Here is a 16335-nt window from a genome sequence, read left to right as displayed (position 1 = left end):
TTTTATGCTTTGGCGTTCTTTAAACCTCTGAGTATTTTAACAGACGGATACAAAGACAAGCTGTCTATGCGAATGCAAAATCTACCTAAAGTTTTACCATTATCCACTTGGTCGGGTGTATTTATTTAGTTTATTTTTATTTATTTATTTTTTACAGTATATGTTATTTACATGACGACAATATATTATTTATTGTACTTTTATAAAATGTGTGTTGATCTTTTACTCTCTATACTGTTGATGCAGTTCATTAAAACACAGAGTCAATTTAGTTCAGGTTTTCACATAAAATCAGCTGTTTTTATATAACAACCGTAAATTTAAATACATATTTTGTAAAGTCTTTGTCAGATGATCCTTAATCTCATTTTAAAAAATTCTAGTTTGGATGATTGAAGTAGAAGTAGATCAATTAATTATGAACGGAAATATTGTATATTTTTGCAGTTATAATTTGTAATTTATTTGTTTCTTTATCTATACATTTTAATATTTATTAACTGATCGATTTATTATTCGTTCCTTTAGGACTTTTATTCTAGCCTCATTGATCTACGTCACTGGAGTATTGCGCGCACAGCGTGAAGGTGCACAAGTAGATCATTGAAGTGTTTCTAAACTTCCACCTGAAAATAACTATTCGCGATTAATCTTCAATGAAGTCACTCAGCTTCTCCACACAGACCAGACATGCATTTGTAGTTGTTCTCCAGGAGTTGTTTTAAGGGCTTTACACTTTGCGTGAGCTATGAACGGAACTGTGGTAAGAGTTGTGGAGGAGGGATCCACGCGTGGGTCCTTTCAGACAGAAGGTTCCCTCTTCGAAGAGGACGAGAGCCAGCGAGCTAATGAACAACATTCTGACGACGAGGTACAATACTAAATAGTTGAGTTTTTATTATAAAAGTACTTTAACTAAGCCGTGGTTGCGAGCTACTCAACTAATAAATGTTTGTTTTATATGTACATAAATTATGCGTTTAAAAATTATACCTGTACTTGGTACTTTTTAAATTTGTATATGAATAAAATAAACACACACACACACACACACACACATATTATTCAAAAATGTATCTATAAATAATGTTAATTCTTACAGCTAAACTTGTTTAACGTTATAACAAAAATAATTTTGTTTATAGCATTCCCTGCCTCTTAGGGAATTTTATCCCTATATTCGCTGTGCTCTCTGCAATGGATTTTTTATTGATGCCACCACCATCACAGAGTGTCTTCACACTTGTAAGTTCACATTTTCCGCAACTGACCCACCATCAAATAATTTTTTTGATAATTTTTAGTAATAACGTTTTGCATCACGCCTATTTATTTAACTATTGGTGTTTTCCTCCTTCACAGTTTGTAAGAGCTGTATTGTCAAGCACTTTTTCTACAGCAACAGGTGTCCTAACTGCTCTATTGTCGTACACCAGACACAGCCACTGTACAGTATCAGGTAACTTTAGTTTTATTGAATTCTTTCTTTATTATTTTTCTTGTCAATTTCAACATTGGTGTACCATGTGTATTAGGGCATAGTGATGTTTACCAGTTTTGGTCTATCGCTAGAGATTTAGTCTAGCTGTTATGTTCAGGACAATCCCTTGTGTTTAATTACTGCTACCTAGCAATAATAGCCTCACATATGTCCCAGGGTCTTTGGGAATTCGTGTGTGCTAATTACTGGTCATGTTTTAAAATGGCTGTCAAGCTCAGAGTCAAATTTCATTTTTTTTTTTTTTTTTTTTTTTAGACCTGACCGACAATTACAAGACATTGTTTTCAAGATGGTTCCGTATCTGGAAGGAGGTTAGTGAAGTTGGTGTTGAACTCTCTTCTGCCACACATTTGTTGGCCCAGTTTGTCATTCGAGAGATATAAAAGATATAAAATTGTTGTGTTTTTACTCTCAAGATGAAAGGTCGCGTATATGTGAATTTTATAAACGGAGAGGACTTGACATGCCTAAGCCAGGTGTGTATAATGCATTCTCTCTACTAAAGTGTATTCTTTAATTAATAAATTCATATCCACTTTAGTGTTTGAGAGCTGCCGAGAAATATTAAGATTTAATTGTGTGGATGCGATAATTTTTCTCCTTTTTCCCGCCTAGTGGCAGCTCCATCTACATACCCAGTGAAACTGACTTTGAGACAGAAGAAAGACCTGCTGCCTCAGTCTGTTTTTACTATTCCCTCAGAGCTAGATGTGTCTCTGATGTTGGAGTTTGTGGGGTCAGTAACGCTAATTGTGATTATGCGTATATAAGTGATGTTAGTCTGTTTCTAGTTCTTTCAGTCAGTTTCAGTGCTTCTAAATGTAATAACTTAAGAGGCAGTGCAAGAAAATGCATTTTTATAAAATAGATGTTTTTTTGGAATAACGTGCACTGATAAATCATGCAAAAAAGCCAGAAACATACATTAAGAAAGTAAATGGCATGCATTTGGATTTCATGTTGAATTTAACATTTTCTGGATGCCACGTAGGTTATTTTCACTAGATGGAGCTAAACTGTCAAAAAATAGCAAGACTCTGTAAAGCAGCAGTTCTCAACCTTTTTGGTTCAAAGTATATTGGCTAATCTATTTCCTCTGATATTTCTGCTATGATTATGCCAATGCTACTTGTTCATTTTTATTTTTATTTTATTTTTACAGAAAATGAGTTGATGTGTTAAATTAATTAAGTGATTCATTTTTTGATTCCAGAATATTCTGTATGATCTTCAATAAAAACAATAGTTATTCTCAAACCTGGTTGAGAAGCCAAGTTGCTTTCTTGAAAATGATCTGATTTTGGGCAAATGCTCTATTAATTATAAATGATTATTTATGTTATTACACAACCCAAATGTGATTTGTTATTATTTCATCTAACACTTTTTTTTTTTTACATATCTTTGATTTACAGAGCTGAAAAGGGTGTTGAGAACTATAAGGTAATGTTCAAATCTTTTCGATATTGAAATATTTATAGTTTTGCTTTTAATAAGACTGGATTTTTTTAATCCACGCCTTGTATTCAGGCAACACTTTGCAATGGTTGTTCTTATGAAATATAAATAGCTGAATAATTGTATGGAACTGAGCTGAACTCATGGTGAAGGTCTTGCAGAACTTCATGATTATATTTTCACCCTCAAGCCCCTTGAGAGAAAGTATGTGCGTGTGTCCGGGGAAGCCACTGTCCGTCATGTGGAGCTTTTTATCAGGAGGAAGATGGAGCTGAGTCAAAATTGCAAGGTGGGACATCTATTTTTCCCCTTTATCTTTAATCTCACCCACATATTTTGAACACGGTGCATATTTTACATTATGAACCACACTCTGTATCAGGGTAAGGTCTTGATCTTAAGCAGCTTGTTTGTATTAAACCAGTCTCATAGATCCGGCCTCAGACAGTCTGCAATGTCAGAGGTCTAAAAGATATGTGGGGTGTACATCCCCCTAGCTTTGTCAGTCGCTCAATAATTCATACTGACAGGACGGGCACTAAGCAAAGATATGCTGAGTCATTTAATGAAAAAAAAAAGATTTTCTCCCTCTTTATCTGACTAAATTCAGCAAAATGATTACTTGCTATCTTTAGGGTTTCTACCATGAGGTCACCTTATGAAAGTGTGATTAAAGAAATTGTTATTATGATGTTCCTTTTCACTCGCAACACTTCAGTGACTCAGTCACACTTCACAATCCTGACACGTTGCTGTTTAATTACTTTTCTTCTAATCCCAATTCTGGATAAGAGTTTTGAGTCCTTGAAAAGAACCACAGCTCAGTCAAGCATAAAAATGAGTGTCTGCGGTTGTGAATAACACTGTTTCTGTTTGAAAAGAAAATCTTGATCTTTTTTTTTCATTATTCAGCTGTCACTTCTACAGATGGACAGTGTCGTCTTCAGTTTGAGCCATATATTTAAATGTTAACACCATTTTACAGTATCCTTGTTATACTTACAATACACTTTGCAATTTTGGCAGCTAACCCTTAACCAAACCCTTACCCCATATTAAATACATGCTTGTTAATTTCACTCAGTACTCAATTGTATCCCACATATAGTAGATTCGCAGTCAGGAATATACTTCTCCCTTCACACTATTTTTATTCTTATTTGTTCATAGTATGAACATATTTGATCTGGGCATTTTAAAAGTGTATTCTGGGTCCAGGTTAAGTTAAGCTCAACTGATTGCATTTGTGGCAAAAATTAATTTGACTCTTAAAGTCAAAAATACTTTTTTAAAAAGAATAGAAAACACAAAAAACCCTGCATAAATCTTGTTACAGTGAGGCATATGCAATGGAAGTAAATGGGGCCAATCTGTAAAATACTAACTATTAAATAACTCACAATTTCAATAGTATATAATATGCATGTTAACATGATTTTAATGTACAATTAATTACTAACCTTTTATGTTTATAATTATATCCAATTTCAACTTTGTTGCCTCGACAAGGCAATAACTCATACCCAATCCCTATATGACTAAAACTGTTGATTTTAAACCATTTACAGCTCAAATAATATACAAGTTTCAACATATTCTCATAAAATTATATGCTTCCCATTTCTGCTTTTAAATCCAGAAAATCGGAAACAGTATTAGTTAAAGTTTTATTTTTTTGGCAATCAAAATTAATTGCAGTATTCCTGTGTATGGTCACATGCAGCAGTGGTAAGTTAAGGCTGTTGCCTGTTGCGAGGCTAACAGTTGTATCTGGATTACTGGCTTAAGGTTTTGTCCTGGCTAAGTCTGATCTGGCCTGGCGTGGAACACCTTATAGTGCCAGGGACATACACAGGGATAGAGGTGGAAAAGGAAACACAAGCATTTGTGTGCTTTGCTCCAGGACAGCCCGCTATGCCCTGCTCCACATACTAGAATCTAAAAATTGTCTAATCGTTTTGGGAATAGACTGAGACTGAGTATTGTGTGTGTGTGTATATACAACTCTGGAAAAAATTAAGAGACCACTGCACTTTTTTTCTTAAATCAGCATCTCTACAAGTATGGAAGCCATTCCATTACAATTTCTGTTGAATTCCAACACTGGCACACCTCATTCTACTAAATGAGGTGCTGATTAGGTGATCACCTGAACCAAATCTTATTTAATAAGGAAAAGTATATTAAAAAAACACACTTCTGTGGTCATCACTATCCTCTTGCTGTAGGACCAGCTGAATTGCAAAGTGCAGTAATTGCAAACAGTGCTAGTAGTACCTCAAAAGTAATTGGAATTAAAAAATGTATATAGACCGTGCCAAAAAAAGTTGAAAAGGAACGTTTTGAGTGAGGGAAAGAAGGGTTCAATTCTGACTTTACTTAGAGGGATACAGTGAGCGTCGGCTTACTTAAATCCTTAAAATGTCAAAGACGGCAGTTCATAAGAACAAGGTCAAGCAGCAGACATTGGGGACAACAACGCTACAGACAGGCAGAGGGCAAAAACGACTCTCCACTGACCGGAATGACTGCCAACTCATTCAAATGTCACTCAACAACCGTAGGATGACATCAAGTGACCTACAAAAAGAATTGCAAAAAGCAGCTGGGGTGAAGTGCACTGCGAGGATGGTTCGAAACAGGCTCCTAGGGGCAGGGCTGAAGTTGTGCAAAGCTAGAAAAAAAGCCCTTCGTCAATGAGAAGCAAAGAAGAACCAGGCTGAGGTTTTCAAGAGACAATAAAGATTGGACTGTAGAGGACTGGAGTAAGGTCATCTTCTCTGATGAGTCCAATTTTCAGCTTTGTTCAACACCTGGTTATCTAATGATTAGACGGAGGCCTAGAGAGGCCTACAAGCCAGAGTGTCTCACTATAAGAACTATAAAATTTGGTGGAGGATTGTTGATTATATGAGGGTGCTTCAGCAAGGCTGGAATCGGGCAGATTTGTCTTTGTAAAGGTTGCATGAATCAAACCACGTACACAGTTGTCCTGGAAGTAAACTTGCTTTCTTCTGCTCTGACAATGTTCCCCAACTCTGAGGACTGTTTTTTTCCAGCAGGACAATGCGCCATGCCACACAGCCAGGTCAATCTAGGTGTGGATGGAGGAACACCAGATCAAGACCCTGTCATGGCCAGCCCAATCTCCAGACCTGAACCCCATTGAAAACCTCTGGAATGTGATCAAGAGGAAAATGGATGGTCACAAGCCATCAATTAAATGCGGAGCTCGGGAGCTGTGTGAATTTTTGCACCAAGAGTGGCATAAAGTCACCCAACATCAATGTGAAAGACTGGTGGAGAGCATGCCTAGACTCATGAATGTGATTCAAAATCAGGGTTATTCTACCAAATATTGATTTCTGAACTCTTCCTTAGTTAAAACATTAGTATTGTGTTGGTTAATTTAAATGAATATGAACTTATTTTCTTTCCATTATTCGAGGTCTGACAACACTGCATCTTTTTTGTTATTTTTCTTTCAGCAAATAAATGCTATAAATTACAGTACTGTTATTTGGGGAAAATGTTGTCAGTAGTTTATAGACTAAAACAAAAATGTTATTTTTACCCAAACACATACCTATAAATAGTAAAACCAGAGAAATTGATAATTTGTCAGTGGTCTTTGGATTTTTTTCAGAGCTGTATATGGAAGCTTGAAGTACATTTCCATCTGGCATTTTAGGGTCACTGTGAAGAAGCACTTCTCTAAATAGTTTGAATTCACTGTAATCAAACCCAAACCTTTAGTACTACTGGTCTTTGCTATTACTCATATTACTCATGGTGTGTGATATTTTTAGAAAATTTTCTTTGAAATGTACTCTCCAAATTAAACTTTGGCATTGTTCTATGGTCAGAAATGATAATTAAAATCATGCCCAAGTCGATGTTTTCAGGAGGTGTGTCTTATTTCTTTTCCAAATTGATCAGATTAAAAGCAATGACAAATGATGAAACCAAATGTTTTTTTTTAACATAGACTTGCGTCACAGTTAACATTGTGCTTTATTTGGCAGGTTGATGTTGTGTGTGGAGAGCATCTACTTAAGCAATACCAGTCTTTGAGAGAAGTTTGTAGCACCATTGGACAAAATGCATTGCAGGTGGGTGTCTTGTATAACATATTTTTGCTTTTTTTTTAAATTATATTTAATACAGTTAAATGCTAGAGAAATAAAGCCTAGACATACAATAAACACAGGCTAGTAGGAATTGTTCTAATTCAGTAGCGGTATCGCTGAGATGTTTTTGGAGAGAGATTGAACCTGAAGTAAGCTGTTAATAAGTGTGAACTACAGGCATCTTACACAGTTCCTGTCTCACCTCCTTCACACAGAATACCATTAGAACCTTACTTGCAGCTTTAAGCACTGCTGTCTCTCAGAATAGCATTCTGTAGCATTTATAACTTCTCATTTATATATATTATAAAACCAGAACCCATCCTAGAACTGGCCGTCCAGGCAAACTGAGCTATCGGGGGAGAAGAGCCTTGGTGAGAGAGGTAAAAGAGAATCCAAAGATCACTCTGGCTGAGCTCCAGAGATGGGAGAAAGTTGTAGAAAGTCAACCATCACTGCAGCCCTCAGCCAATAGCAGAGTGCCCCAACAGAACCTCTCCTCAGTGCAAGACGCATTAAAATTTGCTATAAAAAAATAAAATAAAAACCTGAAGGACTCCTAGATGGTGATAAATAAGATTCTCTGGTCTGATAAGACCAAGATAGATCTTTTTGGCCATAATTCAAAGCGGTATGTGTGGAGAAAAAGATCACCTGTACAATACAGTCCCAACAGTGAAGCATGGTGGTGGGGGTGATGTGCTGTGGGAACCCCCACAGCACATCATGCTGTGGGGGTATTTTTCAGCTGCAGGGACAGGATGACTGGGTGCTATCAAGGGAAAGATGAATGGGGCCAAGTACAGGGATAGCCTGGATGAAAACCTTCTCCAGAGTCCTCAAACCTCAGACTGGGCTGAAGGTTCTCCTTCCAACAAGACAATGACCCTAAGCATACAGCTAAAATAATGGAGTGGCTTCACAACAACTGTGTGACTGTTCTTGAATGGCCCAGCCAGAACCCAATTGATCATCTATGGAGAGACCTGAAAATGGCTGTTCACCAACGTTTACCATCCAACCTAACAGAACTTGAGAGAATATGCAAGGAGGAATGGCAGAGAATCTCAACCTCAAACAGGTGCATCTAATTTAGGTTTTTAGGTATTTGAGGGTCAGAATTTTAGCTGATAGACAGGTGTTTAAATACTTATTTGCAGCCTTATCACAAATAAATAGTTAATATACTATTTAATAAAAAAAAAAATATACTAGGATTTCTGGATTTTTTTTAGATTGTCTCTCACAGTGGACATGCACCTACGATGACAATTTCAGACCCCTCCATGATTTCCAAGTGGGAGAACTTGCAAAATAGCAGGGTGTTCAAATACTTATTTTCCTCACTGTATATATATGTGTATATATATATATATATATATATATATATATATATATATATATATATATATATATATATATATATATATATATAATATACCCAAATATAGCAAAAAGAGAAACATTTAAGGGGGTCTAAATACTTTCCGTACCCACTGTATAAAATTACGGCATATTTGTTGAGATAATCAGAACATGGTTTTTGAAACATGAAATTGATCATTTTTTTGGCAGTCTCTTGCTTAGTTTTGTATGCGTTGTATAGAGGCATCAGCACATGCTGAGGCACACAGTGCACAGTTGCCAAATTTCTGCAGCGTCAATAACTACAGACCTCTAAACAGTGTGTGGTCTGCAGAACAGTGCGTAGAGAGCTTCATGGAATGGGTTTCCATGGCCAAACAACTGCATACAAGCCTTACATCACAAAGTGCAATGCAAAGCGTTCTACGCAGTGTTGTAAAGCATGCCACCACTGGACTCTGAGGTTGTTTTTCAGGAATTGGGCTTGTCCCCTTAGTTACAGTGAAAGAAACTCTTAATGCTTCAGCATACAAAGACATTTTGGACAATTTTTGTATTTTTGGACAATTTAGCATTGCACAAAGCACGGTCCATAAAGACATGAATAAGAGAGTTTAGTGTGGAGGAACTTGACTGGCCTGCACAGAGTCCTGACCTCAAACCGATAGAAGACCTTTGGGATGAACTAGAGCAGAGATTGTGAGCCAGGCCTTTTTGTCCAACATCAGTGCCTGACCTCACAAATGCACTTCTAGAAGAATGCTCAAACATTCCCATAAACACACTCCCAAACCTAGTGGAAAGCCTTCCCAGAAGAGTTGAAGGTGTTATAGCTGCAAAGGGTGGGCCAACTCCATATTACACCCTACAGATTAAGAATGGGTTGTCATTAAAGTTCATGTGCATGTAACGGCACATGTCCCAAAACCTTTGGCAATAGTATATTTTAAAATGTAATTTATTCCTGTGATGCAAAGGTGAATTTTCAGCATAATTACTCCAGTCTTCAGTGTCACGTGATCCTTCAGAAATAAGATGAAATATGCTGATTTCTTATTTCTTGTAATTACTGTTTTCAAGTTGTGCAACTTATTTTTGTGTAAACCTACAAATATTTTATAACATTATAAATGCATTTACCATCTTTTTAAAAAATTTAATGTGTACTTGCTGAATAAAAATATAAATTTCTTACTGACCATACAGTCTTTAATATAGGCATTTCTTATTCTTCCCCTTTAGGATGGCATGCTGGTTCTGCATTTTGGACTTGTTCTACCTTCTGAGTAAAGAGGGAAGATGCGCAAAAACCATTTACTGTGAAAACTACAACACACAGTGGTTTTATTTCAAGGGCTAAGCTGAATTTTATCATTCAACAGTTATCCTATGCAATGATTATTTGTCTTCCTGGATGCCTTCTGCTCAAAAAGACTGAGAATAGCCTAGGGTTCTCTCTGCAAATGCATTAAGAAACATTAGCACTGAGTTATTTCCAGAAAATACTTTTTTTTGTTACAAATTCCGCAACCAAAGGTTTATGTAGACGTTCTTTTATATGTTTGCTAGGGGAAAAAGAGTAAGAACTTTTTACACTTTGTCTCAGAGAATGTATTGATATGAATTAAACTAATTGTTGGTTTTTGCATGTAAGTTGGGGGTTAAATGCATTGTGCATTAAAGTAAATTGGTACTAAAACACTGAAGTACCTGGGCAGTACCTTGTTTATGTCTTTGTTTGCAAGAATGAAGGTGTTCATTTGGTTTATCCTTCTCCTCGACTCTTCTATGAGCCTTTACATGTTTTTGGTTATTGTTCTTTGTTTGTTCATATCAGATGGAAATAATTTTGTACTTTTGAGCCATATTGTGTAATTATATGGCCTTTGAGGGAAAAATTTATGTTTTTATCATCTTTTGCAATATTGTAATTGAAGTGTTTTTTGAACAGCTTCACAACTAAATATTAATCTTTACATGACACGAAATTGCATATAAATATTTTGCAACTATTATACAGTCATTTTCATTGTCATCTTTTTACTTTTGAGAAATATGTTATGATTAATTCTAATTTGCTGTTTGTATTGCTGATTTCAAGTTGAGAGGGTGACTACTATTTACTTAAAAATAGAGCACAGCCTAAATGTAATTAAGCGTCTTTCACCTCATGTAATGCAAGTAAGCTGTAGGAGATTCTTTTTGAAAACCATTATCAGGAAATACTCTGGAGAGTCGGGGGCTTGGTTTTAGAGACAAAGATGCTGCTCACTAACCCACCGGGACTGTCGAAAACAGTTTCCAAGGGAACTGCCTCAAACACCTTGCATTATTTCACGGTTCATACATCGTTTATCACAGTGTAGGATTGCAGGTACAAAACTCACAAAATATTTAGTTCATCTGATATTTTTAATGTTTTACAAGTGGGAATATAATATTAATCATGGATATGTCTTATTTAATTCATTAGCATATAGCATCACATAGCTCTTTTTCGTGCAAAATCCAGGACTGTAGGTGATTATAAAAGGACAATGATTCATGGCATCTGCCATAATATCAGAACAATGAAAAACAGTAGCTGTGTAGAAGGGGAGGATAATCAATAATTTCTTAATTTTCTTACTGTTGTGTGTGGAGAAAGACGAATCTATTAGCCTTTAAATAGGACATCAGCTTTCTGCTATGGAGCAGGCTAGTAAATGCACATTTGATGATTTTTATCAAAGATTTCGGGTCAGTACAATGTTTTATTCAAATTAACTTTTATTCAACAGGGGTCCATTGAAGTGATCAAAAGGGACATTAAGACCTTTGGTACACAATTAAATTTTGCATAATTTTTCATCAAAGAAAACTATTTATATTTTATAAATATTAATCTGCACTATGTTGTTTTCAACACTAATAATAAAAAGAAATGACCACCAAATCAGGATATTAGAATAAATTGTGTGACCGAAGACTGGAGTGATGATGCAGAAAATTCCGTTTTGGATCACAGGAATAAATGTTTTAAATAAATTGAAATAGAATGGTTATTTTAGGTTCTAATAATTGACAATATTACTGCTTTAACTATTTTTGATTAAAAAGCCTAATTTGCAGCCTTGGTGAATGTGAGAGACTTCTTGATAAATCTCACCGACACCAAAGTTTTGAACAGTATAGCAAAGCTCTAACTGGACATTGTTTAAAAATTCTCAAACCATAGTCGTGAAAATAATCAAGAAAACTGGCTAAAGTAAATGAGTTGCAGGTAAGTGTAACAATTAAGAGCTGTAAAGTAACATTCAATAGAATGGATAAGATCAGTGATGTTGAATGTGATTTATGAATGAAAAGACATAACTGAATATACATTATAATTACTGACTTTATTGTAGTTAAGGCATACACGTGTTACAGTTAATCCAGTGCTTTGGTCCCTTATTTGTAATATCTATACCATAGTGCTTTCCAACAAATAAATAATTGTGAATGTATTCATAGTCTTTAGATCAATGTTAATGCTAGCTATATCTTGGTCATTCTTCCATACTGAGGCTCATATTTATAGTTCCAACATCATCAACAGGACTAAAATACTCTCTGAAACTACAATTAATAAACACACAGTAAATATTTGAGGCCTAAGTTCTGGAGTTCTGGACCAACATACAGATGTTTCTTTTTTAAACATTGTCACCATAACAATTTCTAAAACCAATTACCATAAACAACAAGTGGCCATTTTCAGCTAATGGCAGTGATTATTTTGCCAAACACCCAAAAGACTGCTGGGGAAATTGCTATGGGAGCTAGATTTAACAACTGTAATATTCTAGTTAGAGTTAACATCAACAGCATCACTCTTTTCTGCCTTCTTAATCACAGCGGATTCCTCTGTGTTTTCCTCACGCTTCACTGCTGCCTTGGATTTGCCGTGTCCCTCCTCCTCTTTCTCTTTTTTGGGATTGCGGGTTGAGGTGAAAGCGGAGCGGCTCTGATACCCATAAGCGATGCTGGGTGTGCTGGAGAAAGTCACCCCAGAACTGAAGTGGGTTTCTTCACCCTCCAGTAACTTTCTATGAAGACATTGACAAAAAACAAAACAAAAAACTGGTCAGTTATTATTCATTTAATTTAACGATCAAAACCTGAATCATTAGTGCTTTACCTGTACGCAGCAATTTCAATGTCTAACGCCATCTTGACATTCAGAAGGTCCTGATACTCTCTGAGGTGGCGGGCCATTTCACTCTTAGTATTTCTAAGGTCAATGTCCAACTGACCAATTGTTTCCTGGTTAATGGAATTTAAGAAAAAAATTAATAGTGATATCATCATTAGCGCAAATATATTCTGATATAATTACAAAAATACATGACCACCTCACTGTTACGTAATTCATTTAGCTCAGCACCTAAATTAGACCGCCCTGCTTGTAAAAGCTGATGTGAAGCTTTATCTCTTGGCACTGACTGTCCAACTCGGCACAAAGTTCAAAGACGCTAATCTGATTTACAGTGGCACTTCTTTCGCTCTCAAGAGATGAAAGGTCATAGATCATGTCTGGGAAAAACCTCTCCTCAAAATGAACTGGATACTTTATATGGCAGCGTATTTAATGTCCACATTTGTAAAGCGTTTCAATGACATCAGGATTGGCGTAAACTGAAGATATCTTTCAGGTTTCTGTCAGCAGCAAGTAGTGAACATGACCTTGCAAAAACCTCCCTAGCAAAATCCTCTTTATCAAGAGACTCTTCTTAGTGGAATTAACCTCGGCCACCTCTTGTGTGTGATTAGTTCAGCACCATGGACAGAGAACTCGGGTAGTTGGCATGCATTTCAAGCCGTTTCAGCCTGTCCTTTGGTAGGATTCATCTCAAACTATTTCAAACAACATTTTTACAGTGCAGCTTTTCACTTTTCATGAGTTCCTATAATAATTGGGTGATTACATTTGTAATCACATTACATTACAATTTGTAATTACATTACATATTTATATTTTTAAACCTTTCTGTGTCACAGCAGGATAATTTAAATGAACCAGTGAAGGGGGAAAACGATTATTAAAAATGGTGAAAACCAGTCACAGCAACTAAAACACACGTTATACACCCTTATAGGCTACGTTCATATAAAATTAAAGTAAAATCTCAATATTGTGTTTAACAAAACAAAAACAAAAAACCTCCAGAAACAATGAGCTAGTATACATGTCTCACTTGATGATGAATTACGTTTAAATGTAAAATAAGTAAAAATACAACAACTTAAAGGAGATTCGTCAAGAATCAAACATTATAGATAGATAGATAGATAGATAGATAGATAGATAGATAGATAGATAGATAGATAGATAGATATATAGATAGATAGATAGATAGATAGATGTAGGTTATCTATTATATATTTCTTTGTTAATTCATATTGTAAATGTATGTGTCTACCTGATAGCCTGCGACTTCGGCATTGTGCGCATCTTCAATCTCGCGCATCTGCCGTTCAAGAGATTCGTTTGTGCCGCGCAAGGTTTCAATTTCAATGGTTTTGGACTGCAGTTGTCGCCGGTAGTCGTTGACCTCCTCTCTTGTGGCTCTCATGGCCTCGTTGGTTCTAGTGGCCTGTTCATTGAGACTGGTAAACTTTGATTTGTACCATTCCTCAGCAGACTGGAGGTTCTTCGACGCGAGGGTTTCATACTGCCCACGGATCTCTTTGAGGGCCGAGGTCAGATCAGGTTTGGATAACTCCACTTCCACAGATATCTGGGCCGCCTGGATCATATTAGTCAACTCCGCCACTTCTTCATCGTGCACCTTCCTCAGAAAATTGATCTCGTCCAAGAGGGACTCGACCTTCCTCTCCAGGTCCACGCGCACCATGGTGGCATCATCCACATCTTTCTTGTAGGATCTGAGGGTCTGCTCTGCCTCCTCGCGCGCTCGGATCTCATCCTCAAACTTGCCTCGAAGTTTCTGCAATTCTTCCTCGATAGCATCTCGTTCAATGAGAATATGAGATTTTTCATTGTTCACCTCGTCTACCTGGGCTCGCAGATCCCGGATCTCTTGCTGATAGAGGTCGGCGAGTCTGGACGGCTCGTTCTGCCTCTGGCGCAGAGTCACGAGTTCGGTCTCCAGCACTTTATTGTGCTGCTCCAAATTGCGCACTTTCTCGATAAACATCGCGAAACGGTCATTGAGACCCTGTAGTTGTTCCTTTTCATTGGTTCGGACGATTTTAAACTCATTGTTTAACACAGATGTTTGAGAGAAATCCACGCTGTCGAAATGGACCGGTGAGAAGGAAGATGATCGGCCCGATCTCTTGTAGTAGCCCGCAGGAGAGGCGCTGCTGCGGGATAAAGAGTGGGACCTGAAGCCGCTGGGAGACATGGAGCTCATTCTAGAGGTGGAACCGGTGAAACGAGGGGTTTCCCCGAACATCTTTCTATAGGATGAAGAGGACATTTGGTGATCTGATCCGTAACTCATCTTCGTCACAACTAAAGGAGTCTAAAATGGGTGTGCATGTCATTATATAGCCCACCCGGTGGACTGTCCCATTCAACAGCCTATCATGTTCCCTCTGGTGGTGACAGTTAAGAAGAGAATAAACCTTTTTCAAGAGCATTAAAACATTTATTTAGTTATTATGTTTTCAACAGGTTTGACATTTGCACATAAAAAACATTTTTCTGACCATTTAAACAGCTGTATGGGTCGATGGAACTGTCCAGGTTTGTACAGTGTTAAATGGACCAGAAATTCAACAGTTAAATCCATGTAACCTTGATTTAAGCTCTTGCTTTGATTCTGTTTTATGTATGGCTTATATTTTTATTTTAGATGCCCATGCCATTTCAGTCTGTGCATTACAAATAAATCAATTGTATCCAGACATAGGCCAGCCTCTGCCTACTTTTAAGACCCAAAATGTGCCTCCTATTTAAAACTGCTCAAAAGGGGAGAAATTAAGCCAGTTGGTCTCCCAATCTGACCTAAATGTAAATACAATAAAATATTTATTTAAATAATAATAATAATTAGCCTACACAATTAGCTTAATAAATAATCATTTATTCTACTCTTAACTCTATTAAAAAGCGACTTAAACCAGCCACGAATTATTGCTGGATTTAGATGGTTTAAGCTAGTCCTACACTCAAAAATCACTAAAAGCCTTCTAAAACCAGCAACTGACAAGTATATGGAAAACCGTAAGACCAGCAAACCAGCTGATTTCAGTGTTGTTTTTTCAAGCAGGATTACATATAAAAGATTTCAGGCTTTTAAAATTATTTCATGAAAAAATTTAATAATAATCTAAACTGTCCTCAGCTCTCCACCTAAATTCATTTCCCCTCAAAAATGATTTACTAAGAAGAATGTTAGACAACATAAAATGTCACATTTCATTTGACCCCATTTTCATATATTTTTTATTAGGATTTTAATCTCTCCAATAACGTCCTGATATAAACAGTCTAAATCATGATCACAATTAGACTTACCTATTAAAAATCTGCCAACATGGTATAAAGTTGACCATCAGTAGATGGCGATATTTCTCTTCCAATCCAATGTTTTCTGTGATGAGTGTGTATCAAAGGTGCATGCTTTCCACAGATTTTTTTAAAGTTTTTTTTTGCACGCATTACTATCAGTTATACTACATAAACATTACAATGCAATACAATACAATATTAATAAAATAAAATAAATTGTAAGATAATAAAATAAAATAAAATACATTTAAAATAATATTTTTTACTGTATGTCATTATTCATTTTACATTAGATTATGTAATCTATTATTTGAATAACGACATAATATCAACAATTAAGCGTTCATAAAAATGCCATAAATAAGCTTTTAATATTG

The 16335-nt window shown here is 36.2% G+C and overlaps 2 protein-coding genes across 3 annotated transcripts; one reads left to right on the top strand and one right to left on the bottom strand.

Moving 5' to 3' along the window:
- Window positions 1–550: 550 nt before the first annotated feature.
- Window positions 551–10463, top strand: pcgf6 (polycomb group ring finger 6). 2 transcript variants are annotated; one of them, XM_067421242.1, is made up of 10 exons: window positions 551–871; window positions 1146–1245; window positions 1363–1459; window positions 1757–1812; window positions 1918–1977; window positions 2117–2237; window positions 2917–2944; window positions 3150–3248; window positions 6985–7071; window positions 9697–10463. In XM_067421242.1, exons 1-10 carry the CDS (start codon window positions 749–751, stop codon window positions 9742–9744), a joined length of 819 nt encoding a protein of 272 aa, XP_067277343.1. In that variant the 5' UTR covers window positions 551–748; the 3' UTR covers window positions 9745–10463. The 2 variants fall into 2 exon arrangements, with proteins under 2 accessions (XP_067277343.1, XP_067277344.1); XM_067421243.1 differs by lacking the exons at window positions 6985–7071; window positions 9697–10463 and adding an exon at window positions 6022–6206.
- Window positions 10464–11815: 1352 nt separating this feature from the next.
- On the bottom strand, window positions 11816–15080 carry inaa (internexin neuronal intermediate filament protein, alpha a). The gene is made up of 3 exons (XM_067421080.1): window positions 13899–15080; window positions 12617–12741; window positions 11816–12524 (listed from the first exon to the last, which is right to left on the bottom strand). The coding sequence occupies exons 1-3, from the start codon at window positions 14943–14945 to the stop codon at window positions 12281–12283; spliced, it is 1416 nt and encodes a 471-aa protein (XP_067277181.1). The 5' UTR covers window positions 14946–15080; the 3' UTR covers window positions 11816–12280.
- Between the last annotated feature and the right edge of the window lie 1255 nt (window positions 15081–16335).

Source organism: Pseudorasbora parva, chromosome 17, assembly GCF_024679245.1.
Source record: "Pseudorasbora parva isolate DD20220531a chromosome 17, ASM2467924v1, whole genome shotgun sequence".
NCBI classification, from domain to species: domain Eukaryota; kingdom Metazoa; phylum Chordata; class Actinopteri; order Cypriniformes; family Gobionidae; genus Pseudorasbora; species Pseudorasbora parva.
The sequence above is the reverse complement of the archived record's forward strand: the minus strand, read 5'-3'. Positions and strand labels throughout refer to the sequence as shown.